This window comes from Epinephelus fuscoguttatus, linkage group LG16 (genome assembly GCF_011397635.1).
Source record: "Epinephelus fuscoguttatus linkage group LG16, E.fuscoguttatus.final_Chr_v1".
NCBI lineage: Eukaryota > Metazoa > Chordata > Actinopteri > Perciformes > Serranidae > Epinephelus > Epinephelus fuscoguttatus.
Window position 1 is genome coordinate 9,200,215 of NC_064767.1, and position 22,226 is coordinate 9,222,440.

Consider the following 22,226-nt stretch of genomic DNA (forward strand, 5'->3'; position numbering starts at 1 on the left):
TGCTTGCATCTACTGCCTCGTGTTTCTCTACTGGCGGCCTGCGCAGGGACCACCGGCAGCCTTACGAGGACTTTATCTGGGCCAAGACACACAGTTCATCTCAAAGCTTTCATCCCCGCCAGAGAGCAGCGAGCGAGTGACAGAGCAGTGTTGAATTTGAAATTTAGCTGAGGGAACTTCAAAGTCAAGATCTGCCTTCAGCTCCACTAGTTATGTAACACACATCTCAGTAAAGGATTTATAACTTGACTGGAGGGGCCACAGCAGAAGGATTGGGGTCAGGGCAGCAGCAGCAAACACCAAAACACTGAAAACACAAACCCTGCAGGACACACAAACAAACACACACACAGTTATGTGATTCTGTTAGGTCCTAATGCAAACCCCCACAAATTTTCTTATATACATAGCTTAGATGCCAAATATATAGATATACTGCTGCTATATTCTGCTTGCACACTGATGCTGCAGGCCTGTATAGAAGGGCAGTATAGGGCAGCACATATCTTTATTCCTGTCAAGGAAACTCTCCACCTCAGCAAAAATCCTGACCAGATGGGATCTCAAACTCCGTTTTTGTAAATCAAAATCCAACAAGTTATTAATTCTGCTGTTTCACTCTGACTTGCAGCCAGTCTCTATCAGATGTGCGTGTAAATGCCTCCAGCCATGTTGAGCTTTTGGCTTCACATCGTTATTTTAGGTGGAGATGCAGCAGTTTTGGCGGAGCTCTAGCGGCACAGCAGATGGGCTGAGTCTTTCCTCCACCGGACGAGTGACAGCATGGCGGTGGGAGGACGCTTCTAGCTCGCTCTCACTTCTGTTTCATCTCTTATTTTCTCAATCTGTTGCTGCGTGTCTCTCTATCTGTATCCGTCTATACGCTGCGGTGCAGGGGAGGAGTTTTCACCACATGGAACCAGAAAGCGCTGCGAGACCACAAACCTCCGCCAACGCTCAAACACATCTCTGACCCGCTGTGGCACAACTACACATCATTTCTTTCACTTGGATTTAAAGTTGACATCTTCACTCTGGAAACACACTGAATAGTGTAAAGATGTTATTTACTACTGCATGACTGAAAGATTTCTTCCACACACGGCCGCACAGGACACATCCTTTCTACTGTACATCCATTTAAACTGAGCTCAATGTCCTTGCCTTCAGCCTTCTTATTGTTACGACCTGCAGTGATGTTTTTGTGTATTAAAGTTCACTGATTCAAAAATATTTTTATAGTAACTAGATTCCCACTGTGGGGAAATGATCACTATCAGAGCCAAATCCTGACACGTTTTAATAATCAATATTGTTGGTATATAACTGACTACATCAGGGGTGTCAAACATACAGCTCGTGGACCAGAACCAGCCCGCCAAAGGGTCCAATCCAGCCCACTATATGACCAGACCAACCCCCAAATTCCACCAGATGCGTGTTGGTTGCGTCTGCGCTCCGGAACGGCAGCGGAGCTGATACGTTTCAATTCTAGCCAATGTGTGTGCTTCCACTGGCCGCAGCTGTGCTGCCTTCTGGCTCTGTCACAGCTGCAGCGCTCCAGAGCCCTCCGCAACAGATACGCCTGACTTCTAGTTTTTGCTGGACGCCGGAGCACAACGTATCAATTCAGCACGGAGCAGATCGTGCGGGGCAGGAAGTCATGCACAGAAACAAAATAAAACATTCGGTTAATTTTCAAAATAAAATACACAGTGTTCACGGCGGATCATATTTCCCTGCACTACACCTTGAAAACTACATAATGAGCGGAGGCAGGCCTGAAGTCAACAGGTCAGAGGTTTTCAGACGTCATTTCACCCCGCTGACACCATGGACGAGGAGATGTTAATCATGAAGGTACACCGAGACGTCTTCCTACTACTCCTCTGGTTTTGTGGTTCTGTTTATAGAAACTACACCTTGTTATATCGTGCAATTATGCATGAATTCGCGAGATCTCGTGGGTCCTCGTGACTCCCGCTGTCTGGTGGAGCTGCACTGCTCCACACAGCAAACACAGGCGGTGAGTATTGACGGACAGCGGAGCACACAGCGGATAACCTGTGCTGCCGTTCCACAACGGACACGCATCCAGTGGAATTCCAGCGTAAGAGGTGCCAGGTTTCGGGAGCAAGTTAAACGATGCATTGCCTACTTGATGTAAAATTCTGCCTCAGATACTTTTCCACCCTGATCTGAATACTGTTCTCTGATATATCAACTAATACTCACTGTGACCATGTTTAAAGATGTTGAACACTGCGCAAAATATTGTCAGTTCAAAAGAATCTGTATCAGGAAATGTTTGGATAAATGCATGTGTAATGACAAGTGAGAAGTTAAACTGACTGAATGAAGAAAATCTAAGACACTGCTGAAATTGTACTTATTTTTCTTCAGACATCTCAGGCTGTTCATATGTTTTATAAAAGAATGAACATCTACAGAATGAATTTGTAGTTCTTTACACAAAAAAGGGAAAATATTGTGATGGTTTTATTGATGCGGCCCATCTAAGATCAAATTGGGCTGTGTGTGGCCCATGAACTAAAATGAGTTTGACACCCCTGGACTACACCATTGTCGCCCTCATTAAATATATAGCATTTGGTGTGTGACAGAACCTGTTTTAAACCTGGTATTAACATGAGTCTTGGGTAATCCAATCGTCCGATAATTTGAAAACCAGCGGTTTGATCCCTGGCTCCTCCAGTCTGTATATAAAAGTATCCTTGGGCAAGATATTGAACCCCAAATTGCTACCGATGGCTGTTCCATTGACGTGTGAGTGTAAGTGAATGGTTATCGAGTAGCAGGTGTCAGCTTGTGTGGCAGCCTCTGCAAACAGTGTGTGAATGTGTGTGTGAATGGGTGAATGTTACATGTAGTGTTAAAGCGCTTTGAGCTGTTGAAAGATTAGAAAAGCATTTACAAGTGCAGTCCATTTACCATTTAAACAACCATCGAGACACATTGTGAGCTGATCATTTAAACCATTTGCTGAGGTGGTCTTGGACGCATTTGACCAGAAAGCTTTAGTACTGCACAAGCTAATGTGTCGCCATGCATCCCAGACAAGGACTATGTCATCAGTGCCCTAAGTCTGGACTTGAGTTGGACGAAGTGCTACCTGACTGTTATCGTTTTGCTTTATTGATGCATTGAATTCTCCTAGCAGCTACATCTCCAGGGACAATCACACAAACGTAAACGTGGCTAGCAAACAGCTATCGACGCAATAGCTGTACGCAGCACAATTTGACCTTCCAGCGCTGTCAAGTGCTGTAAGCAGCTGGAGGTCAACTGGAGATGCATCAGAGATGGAGCTGATGTGTCTAGCTGCCACTTGTGTTCAGATCACCAAAACACACATTAACACCAGGCACAAACAGGCTCAGTATTCCTCTGCTCCTTTTCCCTTCATAAACAGGGTTTTCCCTGCCTATCTAAGACAAACGCGGGCCGCCTGGGTGATTCTGGCCGCCACCTTGGTTTAAACGTGTGTGTGTGTGTGCATGGGGGGGGCGCTCAGATGTAGCGTCTTTTGTGCGCACAAACCCATTACTTTCAATGTAGACGCTCGTCATGCGCGCTCACAAACCAAAGCAACGCTGTAGCGGCGCACGTTCAGTGCGACACGCTTGTTTTTTCGTCCAGCGCACAGCTCCACGGACCTGCTTCTCTCTACGGTGTTGTGTCAGATCCCAGTTCCCCCTCAGGCTGTGTCTCTCCTATGGTTGTCCTGTGATTTTCAGCCTCCTTTTATATTTAATAGAGGGGGACAATACCTGACAGTAATATTCTCAGCTGTCAGGATGTGTCTGCTGTAAAGGGTGAATATAATCAAAGAAGGCTGAAAATCACAGGACATGTCTGTTCTGATTACACAAGTCAGCAGTGTAAAGCTCAAGCATGTGGGGGCCTCCTTTCATATTTAATAGAGAGGGGGGGTATCTAAATGTACAGCTGTCAAGATGCCCCCTACCACAGGCCTTTGCCACCTTGGTCTCGAAGAAACTCTTGTAAATTCTACGTAATTGTGTTTAAGCACCTGTGATGTGTTCACAGCTAGAGCTGTATCTGATTAAGAAGAAAAGCAAAAGACTGAAAATGCATTTCTGAGCCAATGTGTGTTGATTCAAATGATCTCACAAACTGTTGTGTAAAAGAAGCTTATTACAACCACTGAGCAGAGAAACAATCACGACGGCTCAGGATCCCGTGTATCAATCAGGCAAATGACTTAGAGATGTGTGTGAGTAAACAAGAGAAAACAACACAGACAAAAATAAATTTAACTGATGTAAAACGAGTTTAAAGTGTAAATGAGTATCTTACAAGAGAACTCGCAGACATAAACACATTTGATTTCTCATATGTAATTGAAAGAACTGTTTGTTGGCAGTTTAGAGTCAATTTAAGAGGATATACAGGCTTCGTGGTGAATGTAAATTTAACAACTCAATATTGTTTAATGAAAAACATCATCGTAAACTACGATGTGTTATAAATATATATATAAAATATATATTTTTTATTTTATTACATCATTTCAAGTCGTGGTTGAAATCTAAGTACATCAATATAGTGTTCCTAAATTACGTTTTATAAAGTGTGCCTTAATGCAAACTATCTGGGTGAGCTTCAGACCTAAAGTTGTCTTGCTTTGGAATCAAGGACTTCTTCAGTTTCTTCAAACTACATAGACAGATGAGAGAGGCTGAAACTTTAAACAGCCCGACTCACTACTAATTTAATGCTTTTAACAGATTCATAATCGCGCTGCATTAATGCTCTTTATGTGAATTTCACTTTAGATATTAATTTTTGTACGTGCCTCTGCGATCTCTGCTTGGCTGTTAAAACACACAACATCTAATCCAATTGAAAGTTCCCGCAAAGTTGCTCCGATCCAGCCGCCTGTCTGTTTACTTTCCTGCGAAACTTTCAAGGTTGTTGACTTCAGAGAACGAGAGAGAGGATAAAAAGAAAGAGACAAAAAGCCCTGTTCTGACACTGACAACAGTCCATCTCTGTTAATGAAATCCCTGAGCCCTGTCCAAGTGGCTGCTGCACCTGGAGAGAGGCCATGAACATCACTTCTCTCTGTGTCGCTGTAACTCTGCCCTCCTTTTCTTTACTGTTACCTCTGCTCTCTGTCGTCCCTCGCTCTCTTCCTCATCTCTCCGAGGTCCAGCTGATTGTAATTCTTACTGGGGCTGTGCCAGAGAGTCGACCTGATGGAATTATGGAGGCTGTGGTGTCTAATGTTACTGAATTGGATTAAATCATACATTATGGTGTTTTTCATTCAATGTTTATCTGTATTCTGCTCTTGCATGTCCTCATACACCTCTACCTAAACCTGTGACCGCTACAAAGCTACTGTGTCAGACATGTTAGTATTTCTGGACCATGCAAAGCTGGATTTATTGTCAACACAAGAGCAGCATCACGCTTTATATTCCCCACAATACATAAAGATTATCTGCCACCATACTAGGCTGTATAAATAAAACTGAATTGAGTTGAACTGAATATTTTGATCAAAGTTATTTGGATTTACATTACAGCTCTGATCAGGGGTGACCCTATATGAACCTGCATAGTTACTGTCCAACCTGAGCACGAACCCAGGCAACAGTTTTGGGCCTGAGCCTGATTAAAAACTCAAATTTTCACTTTAAAAAAAAACAAAAACAAAATTCCTTAAACCACTTCTCCTCCTTCTCTTACTTATATTTCAAGAGTCTGTCATCAGCTCCTTACATCCTGTGTACTACAATTCTGGCAGGTGTGTCTGTTTTCGAGTGCACATGGCAGTCCACGGCAATGTGGCACGCAGATGATGATCACCGCTCTCCACTGCATGTTACGCACATCACTGGGGAAGCAGAGACAAACACTGCCAACCGAGCAACAAGCGGTAGATTCCATGCAAAAACAGCTTGAAAATCCATCATGATGATGCTACTGGCAGCCGTCGCACAATACAATAGTAAACAGTGCTGCAAAAGGCGCTCCTTTTACACGTCACAAGACCCACGGCCAGTCTGCCAACCCATCCAGATCCCATCCATCTACGTCCCAACCCTCATCTATGGTCACGAACTCTGGGTAATGACCAAAAGAATGAGATCGCGGATACAAGCGGTGGGAATGAGTTTCTTCCGTGAGGTGTCTGGGCTCAGCCTTAGAGACAGGGTGAGGAGCTCAGACATCCAGAGGGAGCTCGGAGTAGAGCCGCTGCTCCTTCACGTTGAAAGGGGTCAGTTGAGGTGGTTCGGGCATCTGACTAGGATGCCTCCTGGGTGCCTCCCAAAAGGTGTTCAGGGCACGTCTCACTGGTAGGAGGCCCCGGGGCAGACCCAGAACACACTGGAGGGATTACATATCTCTTTTATCCTGGGAACACCTTGGGGTCCCCCAGGAGGAGCTGTAAAGTGTTGCTGGGGAGAGGGATGTCTGGGGTGCTTTGCTCGGCCTGCTGCCCCCGCGACCCGGCCCTGGATAAGCGGATGAAAACGGATGGATGACCCACGGCCAGTGCGTCATCAGAAAAGGACACCTTAGGGGTAGCCCGGTTTTCATGGAAACACAATCCCCTACGGCGCCGAGCTGACAGGCCTACTTCAAGCCTCAGGAAATTTTGAGACATTACAGCTCACCCTGGCCCCAATTAAATTCAGGCAGAGAATCAAAGCTTTAATTTCTACATAAGTTCTTGTGATGAAAATATAATTCTCTCCACAATTATCACACCTAACGGACACACACAGTCCTGCACTGGAAATATTTCACAGAATATGTAATAATCTTTTTGGGTACCCCAGATTTTAGAGGTAAACATTTGTTGATACAGTGAATATGATTAATTTCAGAGTGTGCATTGTAAGGCTGGTTATCAGATCTCAACATGTTTGTGGGAAACTGACTCAAAGCGAGGTACGTTAAAAATACTGCATCATCCTTCTGAGCAGTATACAGTACTCCATACGTTCTGAGAATGTTTAAATTTTTGTTTACATGAATTAATGAATACCATTAAATCTGGATTATGTATTAGAGCAGGTTTAATGACTGATTAATCTTCCTCACAGTTAATGACTCACTGTTACTGTTAATGACACAAATCAATCAGTCCTGCTCTGCTGCTTCTCTGTCTCACCTTCTGACTTCTTAACTCACTCTCACAACTTTTCCTCCACCACGCTCACTTTCTCGTCCACTCTTCCTCCCCTCCCCCCTCCTCCTCCTCTCCTCTTGTTGGATGTGTTCACTAATGGCATGCCGCCGTCATCGTCCTTGGGAGACAAGCCTTTTATTCCAGTAAGCCCTTTTCATTTCATTAGGCTGGAATTTATAGTGGCGCACACACAACCAGACACACACCCACACACCCACACCCACACACACACACACACACACACACACACACACACACAGGGTACACACAGGGAGATGGCACCACTAAAGCTTCAGTCAGTTTCAAGGGGGAAGCCTAATGTCTGTGACACCACTCTTATTTATGCAGGCAGGCAGGAGGGCTGGGGAAGACTATCAATGTGACACACACACAACCACACAGACACACGCACAATCTGCTACTGTGTGTATGGAGTAAAACAGATCCAAATAAAAAGAGTTAAAGTACAAAACAAGCACAGTCAGAAATTGTCGCTGACAAACAAACACACGATAAATAGAAACAAGAACGAGGGAAGGAAAAGAACACATTTGAATGTGTGTGTGTGTGTGTGTGTGTGTGTGTGTGCGTGTGTGTGTGTGTGTGACCTTGTGGCATTACCCCCATTAGTTTAGTACGGGCAGTCCATTAGTGCTAATTGAATTAAGGTAAAATACAGCAGGACGGAGGGAGAATCTAAATGATCTGGGTCTGTCCATACAGCTGATCTTATCTCACAGCAGCTCAGGATTTAATCTGTTTCAGTGGCACGAGGGCTCAAGTGTGTTTCGGATGTGGGCTCAAGACCAGATCTGGTTCATTACTCGGCCGCAGTGTTTTAGTTTGTAGATTTAATTTTTGTTCAGCTACGTGATAACATGTTTTCAGCACAGCTCCTCTGTATTTTAGTGAAATCTACTAAGTCCTCTGCATTCAAAATGAGATTTTTCCCAAAATGAAGCATCCATAAGTGTATAACTTATGAAACATGCAGATTTCTCTCTGGGTCTAATGAGGTCTGGAGGAGCTGCGTGCTGTGGAAATATTTTGTGAAGAGTAATTAGGTGCCGTATATTCCTGTTTAAAAAGCCGTCTACCTCTTGAGTGAACTCCACTGCTTTAAAAATGATTTTTATCTGCTTCATATAAAACGGATGCAAATGTGACTTTTCAGAAATTACATTATTTGACCTCAGGAAGCACTAAACCCAGCATTTCATTAACCATCTTATCTCCCACACAGCAGCCGCAAAATGACATGAAGTTTAGTGCTCAACTGCAGCGATGCTTGCTCAGCAAATGTGCCTCCAAGACCACCCATGTGCACACGCCACACTGGATTTTCCACCATTTTGAGTTTCCTGAAAACAGTTTCTCCCCTCTGAGGATTTCTGCATCATTATTCTGTACAGTCTCATCTATTTAGAGCAGTGATTCCCGATGACCAGGCCGAGAGCCAGTGCTGGTCTGCAAAGAGGTTATCTGACAAGAACCAGTCATCCATCCACTTCCTCCCAGATTATTGTGTAGCTGCTGGTGATGATGTGTCAGTGCTGTGTTCACAACTTGTTTCTGCTGCTTCAACAAGTCAGTGATTGCAGGTCTAAAAATAATTTGTTTTCTGTCACAATAAAGTGAAAAGATTTTATTCAAACCGTCATAAAATCACTTCTCTCAACTAAAACTGAATTAACATTACTGGAGGTTGGGTGCGCCAGATTGGCAAACTTTTTATTTGTTTGGTTTTCTTTTCGTAAGTGTCCCTTGTTTTTGGGTCTATGAACGCAGCACAGGAGGAACAATTTATGAGTTTTAATTTTTTTCTTCAGCAGCAGTGTCTTAAGTTTGAGTCACTGGGTGGAAATCAAGAAACCAGAAGAAACTCTGTTACTGCCATTATACAGGTTAGACTCAAGCGGCAACCTTGGGGCTGAAAAATGAGGCCAAGACATATGTAAGTGCTAAAAACTGCAGTTCCTATAATGGCCACATGAGGCTGGCTACAGGAGCGAGTCAATTCCCGTAGACCCCCATGTTAAACTGTCCAACTTTACAGCAGACATAAACATGTTTACAGCCTGGTAAATTTTTTTTTTGTCTATTTAGCTAATTTTAACATTCATGTCAACTACACAAGTAAAGATTTTTTTATAACTCATCTGTTTACATATTACTGAGGCTTAAAGCATAATTAAGGGCAGTGACAGGCTTCACTACAGTCTATGAGTGAGATCCACCCCCCACCCCTCCTGCTTCAGCAAAGTCTGCTTTGTGTGTGTTTTCCCCTGTCTGTCTGTCTGTCTGTCTACTGTGTCTTGCAAGTCCTGATGGGCAGAGCTGAGTGCGTGGCAACTGGGAGCACCTGGCCAGTCTCGCAGTGGCAGCTTACTTAAGCCTGGCTGTGCAATCAGTTCGCTCTCTTCCCCTCATCCTCCACCACGTTTTTGTTTAGTTGGCTTCGGCCTGGTTATCAGTTTGTATTCTTCAACATACAACACCTTGCACACATCACTCACTCATCCATTCACCTGCCAACGCACTGACACACAGATTATCTTCTGTTAGTAATAACTTTTTAGTTGATATCGTGTGTGTCTCCCATTTTTGTCATGGCCTTTGAGCTGGGTCATGCCGAATTGGGGGCTTGTCCGGGAAAAAGCAAAATGGTGACAGCTGAAACGCTGAACTCAATGTTTGAAAATGGAGGTCCACAAATCACTAGGTGACGTCACAGTAACTACATACATTATTTCTTATACAGTCTATGGTTTGACCTAATGCTGGACCACAGGTATGCGGTTTCCACGTGAAGGCAGCCAGCTTCATCTAAAGTAGGCTGGGAGAACACTGGTCAACACTAAAACGAGAAGCTGTTGTTCCAAGAAATAGCGCGCTCTAGTTCTGCATGAATTAACGAACAGATAAGTTTCACTTTCACTGTGTTTGGCTCTCTGCTGCTCTGTCTGTGCCCAGAATACACTCTGCCACGACAGAGAGGAGACAGAGACACAGCTCCAAAAATAGAAAATCTATATGTGGCGGTAAATGCTGATATTGTGGCAGATCACCACAAATAAATGAATTTGAGGGAAAGACCAACATCGACTGGTAAGACACTCACCTCAATGACACGAGAATCAAAGTCCTGATAGGTTTCTGTGGAGAGAGGGAAAAAGAAAAGAGGAGTTTCTATAAAAAAGCTTTTACACACAAACACATTTTGGCACAGGCACACAGACACTCTAAACAGATTAAACCAGGCTCCTGCTGGCGTAACAAATACCCAGAAGCCCTTGCAGCGCCGCGACAAGTTGACACTTCTCATTGTCAGTGACCTCTGAAGGATGTTACTCTCCCAACAGCAGCCTGTTCACTTCTAACCAATTAACAACAAACAAAGGAGAGCTGACTCAAAGGCTCCAAGGAGAAAACACACACACAGAAACACACACACCTCAGCTGGGACATTAGCCCACCATCTGTAAGAAACCAAACCTGATCAGAGGCAGGCAACCTAGTTACAGCTCTCTGCACATCACATTCACTAGTCCCTGTGTGCACCTCTGTGTGAGTGAGAGCGACAGACGTAAAAGAAAGTGTTTGTACATGGTTGAAACAAGAGAAAGCGAGTGTGTTTCATGGTGTGAGAGCTTGTTAGCACGCTGACAGTAGAGGAAATATCAAGAGGAAATGAGAGAAGGAGAAAGCTGAGGAGGATGCAAGGGAAACGATAAGCAAATAAGAGACTCAATTCACAAAGATGGAGCAAGAAAATGTGCTTTGTGACTACAGAGCCTCATCCCTCCACTGTCAGCAGTTTGCCGTAAATGGTCTTAACTCAATTCCGACAGCAATGACCAAGATTTAAACGAGTAATAAGGCTGGGAACAGTAGGCCGACGGCTCTGTCGGTGAATCAGGTGGAATTAACCAGGTGTTCCTGAGGGTTTGTAATGAAGAGTTGATTAGGCAGGAGACACACCTTTATGGGCTACAGAGACTTTACAATACTGTTTAACATTCAACCTTCAAAGTCTCTGATATAAGCCCTGAAAAGATGGGGATGGATCTCTGCAGTGTCGATACGCTTCTTTTCAATACTATATTTTTTTTCTACCACATAACAGCCGAGGGCTATATGGATTTTCCTGCCATCATGAGTCACAGTGAAAAAGGTTGACTGTTTGTTCTTACTAAATCACACTCAGACGAACTCACAGGTTGACTGAGGTGGTGTCACAGGATTACGGTGTACCACAGTATTTTGAAATCCTGAAGGTATGACTTTCACTTTCAATACAGATGCTGCTCTTCTTATTTAGCTGATCTGGAGAAGCAGTATTAAAGCAATGTATTGTAGTGTACATCATGCGCCACTAGAGGTCAGTCTACTGGTGGAAGAGGAAGCTGAGCTGAGGAAGATGGCGACTGTGGGTGGTGGGGATAACGTTAAAGGAGAACTATTATGCTTTTCCTCTTTTCTGACCTATAAATGTTGTTACAATGTTGCATACTTGTGTTAATCGATGCCAACATGGCAAATAATGAGGTTCGTGCTTTTGGAAGTGAGGCTGCAAGCTGTTTTGGATGGCTCTGCACGCTGTGCTTTACAGTCTTTTTTTAAACAGTGTAGTCCGTGTGACATTAACGCGTGCCAGACTTACTTATATGGACATGCCCAGGCATGCCGGCAGCGCTCGGCAGCCCTTCGGAAGTCCTCGGGAGTGTGACCAATCACAGCGGAGTGGGCTCGGCGGGAGGCGAGGGCCGGGGGGTGAAGTAAATTACACAGACCGTTTTCGCGGGATGCAAGAAATACAAGGAAGCAGTGCAGCGAGAGGCACAGTGTCCTGAAGATCTACAAAGCTTTGTGTGCAGGTAATCGTGTGTAGCTGCTCTATAGGAGTCAAATACAAAGGCCCGAAAATGAGTATAATAGGTCCTCGTTAAGGGACTGCAGAGAGAGACTAGGTGCTGAACCAGCATATTCTCGCATCTTATTTGGTGAATTAAGGTATTTATTTTGATTGTTGAAACAGTAGAAAGACAAACCAAGATGTTTTTGGTGAGTTTTGTTTCTGTCAAGTCTGAATGAAGTGAATTTTACGATGAGATAACAAGGTAATCAAGCTCATCTTAAACTGGCAAAAGAGAAAAATGTGAACTTAGAAGGTGTACAGTTGTGATTTTCTGTTTAAATACTAATATAGGTGTAAGAGCATTTCCTTTCTCAACATTTTAAGACTTTTTTTTAACTTAACTAACTGAGAGAGCTTCACTTCTCTTCTCCAAACTTGAGCAGTACACGAGAGTCACACCGGAGCAAAGATTGCAGACCTCCTGTAAAATGCAGCACAAGAATGGGGGATTGCCGTTGTAACAGACAACGCTTGCCATTCAGTTAGTGGGACACTAGCATGTGAAGTATTTCACTCATGTGTTTAATCTGGCCTCAGAGAGGCTGTTAAATCTGCCAGCAGTTCAGTTTGTCAGGTGTCTGCAGCATTTCTGACAGGTTTTATGATGCCATTGGTCAGCCTGTCTACTTTGCATCACATTTTGCTGCAATAAAAATGATTAAAGTCACATGAACAGAGTGAAAACTTTATCTTACAAAGTAAAACTGATGTTGACAAAGTTTTCCTCCTGGGGAAATTATTTGCAGTTGGGAAAAAAGGTGATATATCACAATATATTGTACCGCAATACCGCAAATAATATCATATCACGACCTAAGTTTGTGATAATATTGTATTGTGGGTCCTATCGTGAATCCCACCCATAAAATACAGTATTTAAAAAGAAAATAAAGATTGAAGTGAATGCCAACCATGTATGTATCTGCAAACTCATTAGCCAAACTCACATGACTTATTGTTCTGCAGTGAAGTTAAAAAAAGACGACCAAGAGTCTACAGTCATGCTAACAGCTCTGTAAGGCTACACACTGGCATGTCCATGTTCAGCAGGTCTAGTGTTTACCAAGTTCAACCCGTTGTTTTAACGTGTTAGCATTCTAATGTTAGTTAATTAGCTAATAAGTTTATAAGATAAGTTTGTATCCAACGTATTGGATAAAAGGGCATTTTAATTTATGGTGACACTAGATCAAAAGTCAGATGTCTATAAAATGCAACCCATCCAATAATTGGATTCTAAAATATGACATCTTAAATATGGCAGAGAAACAGTACGGTCATTTAGGTTTCCTGTCCAAGAACTGAGAAGAGAAAAAGACACAAGTGTGTGGGAGGACAGGGATAAATAGAGGACGTGACGGAGGAGAGAAAAAATAGGTTGAGGGGCAGAAGGAGAGAAAGACTCAGGGTAACACTGAAAGGGAACAGACACAATGACAAAAGAGATAGAAAGGGACGGACAAAGAGGAGAAAAAGGGGGCAGAGAGTCGAGGAAGGGGAATTTAAAAAAAAATCGAGATAGTAGAAAAGAGAGAGAAGGAGAGTTCTGGGGGAGAAAGAGAGAAAGTGCGACAGTGAAAAGAAAGAGACTTCCATGCAGCAAGAGAGAGAGATGTCTTTCTAAATTAGGAAATTGTCCCACTTGACACTTTGGTCACATTCTCATCTTCATCAGTCCTAATGAGCCACCGTACTGGCCTGTCACTGCCTCTCTCTCTCTCTCACACTCACTACAGTCATCTACGACTGGACTGAGACATATGAATCTGACTGAAGTGTTGCAAACACACACATGTACACACACAATACTTCTGTTTCTACACTGTGTGAGTGTTACTTTACCTCCGTTGGGTCCAGGGTCAGGGGGGCCCAGGCTGAGGCCCCCCCAGGAGTTTCCCGTCCATCCTCTTTCCCTCTTCACCTTCATCTTCCTCTTCCTATCCCACTCATCCCTCTGACGCGCTGCACAAAGACACAACCAACATGTTTAGCACTGACGCCATGAGAGCACACAGGGGCCATTTCAAAGAGCACCACATGATAAACATCAAAGGTGCGATCTGTCATTGTCAAGTCAACTGTGTAATTACTTTTAACAAATGAGATCACAGTGGAGACAATTTGGCAGCGTCTGTCTCACACCGATGGTGCTGTCGGTGCTTCTGGTTCTCAAAATTAAAGGTTCCCCGCGGAGTTTCCCACCTCTCCAAGAGTTATGGAGCTGTTTTGTTTATCTTGAGGACACACATGCGTGTGCACGTGAGTGACACCAATGTTTCACCCTTTGCCACTGATCAACAGGTGGCGGTTACAGCAGAGATATGCTGCAATGTGCCAGTAAAGGGAAAGTAGAAGACCGCAAGCTGGTAAATGATGCTGGAATGGATATTTGGGAGGGGTGGGAGAGGGACGCTCAGTTTTGCTGTGCTGTGATTGGTCGTTGTGTCATCAGTTGTCCATGCGGGTAGTTAACACAAAACATTGTGGTTTATAAACTCTTATATGACTCATGTATGTTTAGTTGGTAAAAAATCTGGAGGCTTTACCGGGGCAGGAGAGTTATGGAAAAATAAAGTGCACTTGTATAGCGCCTTTATAGTCGTCCGACCACTCAAAGTGCTTTTTTCACTATGTCACATTCATCCATTCACACACTGGTGGCCGAGGCTACCATACATGGTGCTGCCTGCTACTCAGTAACCATTCACATACTCTCACACACAGATGGAACAGCCATAGGGAGCAATTTGGGGTTCAATATCTTGCCCAAGGATACTTCCACATGTGGACTGGAGGAGCCAGGGATCGGAGCTCCAGTCTTCCAATTAGTGGACTACCTGCTCTACCTCTGAGCCACAGCCATCCCAAGAGGCAACAGGTAAGAAGAGCCTGTTGGATGCTCCACATCCTGGGGTGTGAGGACACTGAAGGAGAGCTGACAGCAGGCACTTAGCCTTGGGCATGGACCCGGCAGACCTCCCACCTTCCCTCTGGTTCTCCAGCATGTTCCTTGGGCCCTGGTTTGACTCTCACCTGCCTGGCTCTATCCCACAGCCCCAAAACAGCCTCGGGAAAGCCCCACTGACACAGGCTGTACTCTGCTCCTCCGCAAGAGAACCAGAGGGAGAGCAGGGAGTCGGTGGGGTTGATGCCCACGGCCGAAGGCCCTTTGTCGCCTTTCCTTCAGTGTCCACATACCCTTGGATGTGGAGCTGTGGACTTTTTTTTTGTGGGAATTCATGCATGCTATGATTTTACGAACATCATCTCTAGTCCACACAGTGGGATCTATAATAATGCGTCCCTAAACTCGTCGCAGTTTCTAATGAGCGAACATGTTTCTAAATTCAAACAGGTCTGTTGTGTTTCTGTAGCAGTAAGTGCACTGATATTGGCATTTATCATGTATGTTCAGAAGTGTGCTGTTACGTCTTCAGTGCATTCTGTCTCTGTACCTAGTTCGGCTTGCACCTCCTGCTGCTCGCTCTCGCCTCTTCGACTCACACTCAGCAAATTCCCATCTTTCACCACCGGAGCGTTTAGACCAGGCCACAGAAAACCACCACGACCTGTGGGATGAAGACATGGACAGAGAAAGAGAGTGAGGAAAAGAAAAATATATATCACATCTGTCTGTTTGTATGTGTAGAACTGAAAGAGCATCACAGCATTAATTTGAACTGAGCGCCATATTTGGTTTGCAAACATCTAACAAATACATTTAAGGCATTTCTTATAAGCTTTCCACTTTAAAAGACAGATGAGTGGGGATCTTTAAAGATAAACTGCAGATATTTAGTTAAAGTGAAAGCAGAGGAGAGGAGAGACGGGCTGACACGACTAGGACACAGACTGAATGAAGACTGATAGTGCCTCTTTAAAGAAAAGTGAAAACAGGAGAAAGAGGACAGACAGAGTGAATGAAGGGTAATTCCTCTCCCTAGTAGAGCGGTGTAATTATTAACTTTAACTAATGAATATTCTAGTGTGTCATGTCCATCAGTGCTGCAGAAACAGAAAGACAGAAACAAATGCACCACAAATGAATGTCTCACCTTCTCCAATGATCTGTCCTTTGTTCAGGTCTCGCTTCACTTTGCGTTTGGTTCTCTTCCCTCGGCCCTTCCTGGCTCCTGCACCTGACTCCGCCAACACGCCCTTCCACAACTGCTCAGCCGTCACTGTAAACACACAATACAATTACTTCATCAGCAAGCAGTGCTGTAGCTTAGCTCTCAGCTCAAACAAAGGGCATCAAAGAACTGAAAAACTACAGAGAAGAATGATTTATAAAGTCAAACTGCACATTCACAACAATCGGCAACATCAGGGGCTAAAAAATGAGTCCAACGCAGACGTGCTGATGACTGCAGTTCCTCTAATGGCCACTTGAGGCTGGCTCCAAGAGTGTGTCCCCCATGTTAAACAGCTCAACTTCACAGCAGAAACAGATATGTTTACAGCCAAAACGGTTTTGGTCTCTATACCTAATTTCCCCGTTCATGACAACTATATGCAGGGTGGAATTTTACATTACTCACTCACTTTCATTTCATTAAATAATACATGATTAAGGGTGTGGCCGCTCTGAGCGACAGGTTATCTGGGGATATCGTCCTCGGGCTCTCATTCAGATCCACCCCTCGCTCCTCCACAGCTTCGCCCTCTCGTTCAAATGTTCTTCTTGCTCCAAAAATCCAAGATAGTGCCATGATAACTTCGTCCATTATTTTTCATAACCCGACTTAGTAAAGCAGAAATTTTTATCTGTATCATGATTTTACCTTTTACAATACTGTAAAACTTCAATTAATATCCTGAGCTATTATTTGCTTTAGTCACTGAAACCACAGCCTTTCACACAACACTGATAATCAGCAAAGATTTTACAGACAAAAATTTAAACCACTATGAATATTACTTGTTTAATAATTAGGCTTGAGATAATATAACAATTATGAATCATTATTTTGCTCTAGCTCCGACAGACAGAGCATCACAGAGAGAGATAATTACGGCACCTGGCATGTTGACACAACACCACTTTATCCTGTTAAAACAATACTCATAACTTGGACTAATTTTTATAACAAACCCTTTTGATTCTTTTGATCTGAAGACCCTTACAGACTAAAGGAATACGAATAAATTACAGGTTAATCGAGGAACTGACACATAATATGAGGTAGCCAACAACCTGGTTTTAGACATCTGAAAAAAAACAGGCTTCTAATTGAGACAGACGTTCATTCGTTTTACAGTAAATGTGCCATTTTTTGAATTTTAACGTCAATAGATCACAGCCACATAATCCTAATTACTGTAGAGCTGCAATAATAAATAAATCAGTTGATCAATTTTATACATTTATGTTTCATTTTGCAACTTTGACTTTGTTTAAATTGTTTTTCAAGAAAACACTCACTGCTTTCCTTGGTCGTACATTATACCAGACATAATATTTTTGGGTTTTGGATCGCTGGTTGGACAAAACAAGACCTTCAAAGGCATCACCTTGCTCTCTGTCATATTGTTATTGGCAATTTTTATCTTTTCAACAAACAATTCATTGACTTAAGGAGAAAATAATCAGCAGATTAAGCGTCAACGACAATAATCGTTAGTTGTAGCCCTAAATTACTTCAATTAAATGAGATCTATGAGACAAGAGTGGCAGCTGCTTATTTGCTAAATTTGTCATTTTGTACATTCTTGTAAAGAGAGGGATTTTTTTTTAAAATTCCCATTACAAATCTCAAAAATTCGACTAGGCTAATGTCATCAGGATGTCTGTTTCTCAGCTGCTACACCTTCACATGAGTGAGTTTAGCTCCACTCTTTAAGCCAGAACACTCCACAGTCCAACTTCCTATGAACGTGATTCCTGAGGCATAATGCAGCTGAATTTAGGCGTCCCATTAAAGCCAGCTGGTCTGAGGATGTATGGACTCTGGGGGCTGTAAAGGCCAGGAATAAAGATGTCCAACAGGTGACATATGGGATAGCCTTGGGACTGTAATTAAAATACAATAAACTCTTAGTGTTTGCAAAGGCCCGGCACCTAAAGTGGATCTACAGTACAGCAGGCTCACTTTAGCACCTGCAGTATATCCACAGATTAAGACGCCGCACATCAGTAAAAAAACACACTGCACAATAAAAGTAAATTGAGACAACCAAAACTCTGCTGAGTGTAAATATTTAACGACTCTTGGTGGTGAAATATGAGCTCAGATACAGAGTCAATTAAAAAGTGACAGGTTGTTGGTGTTTGAAATGTGTGTTTGTGTGTGTTTGTGTGTGTTTGTGTGTGAGTGAGACATGTTGACAGACACAAAGCATCAAATTGTCTGAGAAACAGCGAGGCAGTGACTGTAAATGAATAAGACAGAAAACAGAGGAGTTAGGGACAGACTGAGAAAACAAGGGAGAGAGAGAGACAGAATGTATGACAGCTCCATAAATGCCCATTTAAAAGACTGTCATCAAACTGACATGTTGTCCAAACAAGCTCTGCTCACATGCACCTGCATCTGCTGATGAGAAAATCATCCAACAAAACCTACACGGCCAGCAGAATGTGGACACCCTGACAGCACGTCCTTATGTGGCTGTTGAACGTTTCATTTCAAAACAATGGAAATGAATACGCTGCTGTAACAGCCTCCGCTCCTTCTGTGAAGACTTTGCTCCAGATTTAGGAACCTGGCTCCCATTCGGCCACGAGAGCTTTCGTGAGGTCAGGCACTGATATCGGGTGATAAGGTCTGACTTACGGTCGTGGTCTAGTTCATCATAAAGCTGTCTGATGGGGTCAGGACTCTGTGCAGGCCGGAAAAGTTCTTCCAAACCAGACTGGAAAAACTATTTTATTACAGACCTGGCTTCGTCCATGTGGGCATTGTCATTTTGAACCAAAAACCAAGCCAATTTGCTCAGGTTTCAGAAGGTTAAGATTTTCTTTCAGTGAAACTAAAGCTTCTAGCCAAAACCATGAATAACAGCCTCAGGTTGAAAGTATGCAAAACTTGTCACGCACACACACAATTCAGGCCGGCATTCTTCACCACCCTTCTGCTGTCTGCAGGTTACCATTTTCAAATTCCCCTTTGCTACAGGGAGCTGCAACAACCTCAAAGCTAGCAACCACACATCCTGAAAATGGCAGGTCTTGAAGATTTGGATCGTGCAATAAGACACGCCTGCTTTGATCTCTCAATGAACTGTTGTAAAGCTCTACAACAAATTAAACAACTTGTGAACGCAGCTCAGAAAAGCCCCACACCATGTAGCAGGACTCTCATGCCTGACGTTGATCCGTTTTCTGAACTGTAGTCAGGCTTCACCTCGAGGGCACCGATTATCAAATAATGTTTGCAGGGTTTTTTTAATCCGTAAAAGTTGAATCACACGGTCGACATACGTCTGTTACCGTTTATTGTGATGTTTTCTTTTGCGGAGACATTTCATTGACAGTGCTCGTCTCCACAAGTGCAAATGTTCCACCAAAATAAGCTCCATCCAGTTAGTCAGTACGTTCACATGCATGCAGTAGTCGAGCTAAGCTCATGGTTTGGCTAATCAGTCAAGTCGGACTTCTCGTCTTGTCTGAGTATACATGCAGAAGAGAAAACGGAATTTCTGACCAAGTACGTCTGACTCTGCCTCAATAGGTGGTGCCGTGTCCTGTTTAATATAGTGCGTATTGAACTAGTTCTGGTTGACCCGACGAACTTCAAAATGTTTGGCTCCTTTATTTATCGGAGCATGAATGTAGTTTCCCGGTCACCATGGTGTTTGTTTGTTTGTTTGTTTTTCCAGGAGTTACCGCACTCTCCTTCATCTTCTGGATGAAAGTCCGTGAAAGAAAAAGTGGAGCATGCGCAGAACGCAGAGTGTGGCTCCAGTCGGACTAAGTGGAAACATGCAGCAATAGTTCAATTTTCAATTAGTCTAGCTACGGATAGTCCAATGTCAGTCGGACTAAGCTGTTCACGTGCATTTAAAAGTCCAGGTTCAGTTGGACTAAGCCAAAAACGCACTGACTATTTCACAAGGGCACCATTACTGCATCCTGGGGTTAGCACCACCCAAAATGACGGTTACTGGTTTAAAGAAATACAAACAGGCCCGAGCATTTTCCCCTGTAACAGAACAATAATGTGTTCTTGCTGACCTTTCTCTAAGACTGACGCAGTGCTGTGAAGATAGATCTGGCTAAGTGGGACTATTACAATCAGGAAACACAAAAGAGAAATTTTAAAAAAAGAGAGGGGGGATGGAGCAACATTACCTGTGACGGGTAGTTGTGGAATATGGGGAATGATATGGGGTCATCATTTTGATATGAGAAACATATTATGTTTTTATATCAGCATAAAGGGTGCATTTATGTCAATGTCAAACCAAAAATAATTTTCATGCACTGTGAACTAAACTGGGCCAAATTACTAGAGGAACAACAAAACCATTTTTGCAATAAAGGATACATTGCCAACTGCTTTTCTGTGTCAAGTGACTGTGTAAAATAAAAATGGTGAAAGGATAGTGGGTTTAGGCCATGACTGACCAACTATGATGTTATAGCTACAACGTCATAAACTTACACTTGTTGAAGAAGCTGCCGTGCCTGGTTTGCTGCCATGCTGTCGCAGGGAGCAGGGGGACTACAGGGTGTCTTTGGAGAGAGACAGCTGAGGCTCGGCTCGCCAACTGGGATACCTGAGCGACACCCCCTAATGTACGGAGCGGTGCTGCACCTGAAAGACAGACAGAGAGACAGAGAGAGAGAGAGAGAGAGAGAGATTAACCAAAGGAGCATGTATTAAAACTGCATTATGTGCATAGCACCAAGTAAAAACACAGCTATCAATACACTCATCACAACTGTTTTAATATGAAAGCTTTCCCCTTTAATGCCTGATTTGTACTTTGTTTTATTTCCTTTTGTTCTGTTTTTGCGTCTGTACACACTATTTTTCTTGGCTCTTAACATTTTTTTTAAATCATTGTAATATTATTGATGTCTTAGTCTTATTTGTTGTCTTATAAGTGCTCTAACAACCGCAAACATCATGCTTGACCAATGTGCTGGTACTTCAATCTAAAAAATATAACAATATATGAAAGGATCAGACTGTTATAACACACACAATGCTGAATTTGACTTTTCATTTAAAAGAATAAAAGATAAGCAGCATGAGCAGCCTCCCAGGTTTCTCCATTGGCTCCCACATCTTTCTACCCATTAACACAATACAGAAGAGGGAGACAGTGAGAAAAGTAATGCTTGTTAAAGGCTGATATTTCTCTTAAACAATGTGCTATCGTAGCTTGAAGTGTGCCGAATTAAAGCACAAACTCAACTATAGCATAACTAGTCTTTTATTACCTTTTCAACGCCGTTTACTTTTACTAACAGCAGGATGACTTTAAATCGACAAAATTTCGAATGAACTTTGGTGAGGGAAACACACGCACCGTTTCTAAACTATCTGGGGATCATTTGCTTTTATCTTCAAGGATGACAACGACTTTAATCAACACTGATGTATAACTTACTTTAAAGACTGAAATCTTATTCTTAACTGCATGTAAAACATCCTTCTGACTGCTCTGACATTAACATTATATTCTAGAGGTGCCTCATTGTGACAGCCCTGCAGCAAATACAGGCTCGTCCCGGGTCAGTAAACACAGCTGACTGTAACCAAACAGTCACTTGTAAACATAAATAAGGTAAATAAACTCCTATATACACACTGAGCTGTTTAAATGAAGCTGTGAAGGAAGAGAAAGGAGAAATAATTCACCTCCGATGGTGATGCGGAGGGCACAGCACAACCTTATGGACGCCGCCATGTTGGAATTGAGGGGTCCTTCAATGGACAACAAGGCGTCTAAACTATGCCTGTTGAAAAATGGAGGAAGATTATAGAAATACCAAGGTTCTGAATTTTCTTTTTCGTTTGTTATTATTTAAATGTTCACATAGCGTATTATGTAGGCCTATTTTTTAAAATATATTTTTTATGTCTTCTTCTTCTTCTTCGTCTTTTTTGGTAGTACTTTGTGCAGTTTGTGTACCAGTTATTGTTTTGTGTATTATTCATAGACTGT

General features: G+C 43.0%; 1 protein-coding gene across 1 annotated transcript in view; it reads right to left on the reverse strand.

The window, feature by feature from the left end:
- Positions 1–22,006, reverse strand: part of mrps5 (mitochondrial ribosomal protein S5) — a 37,875-nt gene extending 15,869 nt beyond the window's left edge. Inside the window, exons 1-6 of the mRNA XM_049600130.1 lie at positions 21,920–22,006; positions 20,714–20,866; positions 16,163–16,288; positions 15,563–15,676; positions 13,950–14,069; positions 10,311–10,345 (exon numbers count right to left, since the gene is read on the reverse strand). Of these exons, the coding sequence (XP_049456087.1) occupies positions 10,311–10,345; positions 13,950–14,069; positions 15,563–15,676; positions 16,163–16,288; positions 20,714–20,866; positions 21,920–21,968 (597 nt within the window). The 5' untranslated portion in view covers positions 21,969–22,006. The remainder of the gene's footprint in view (positions 1–10,310; positions 10,346–13,949; positions 14,070–15,562; positions 15,677–16,162; positions 16,289–20,713; positions 20,867–21,919) is intronic.
- Between the last annotated feature and the right edge of the window lie 220 nt (positions 22,007–22,226).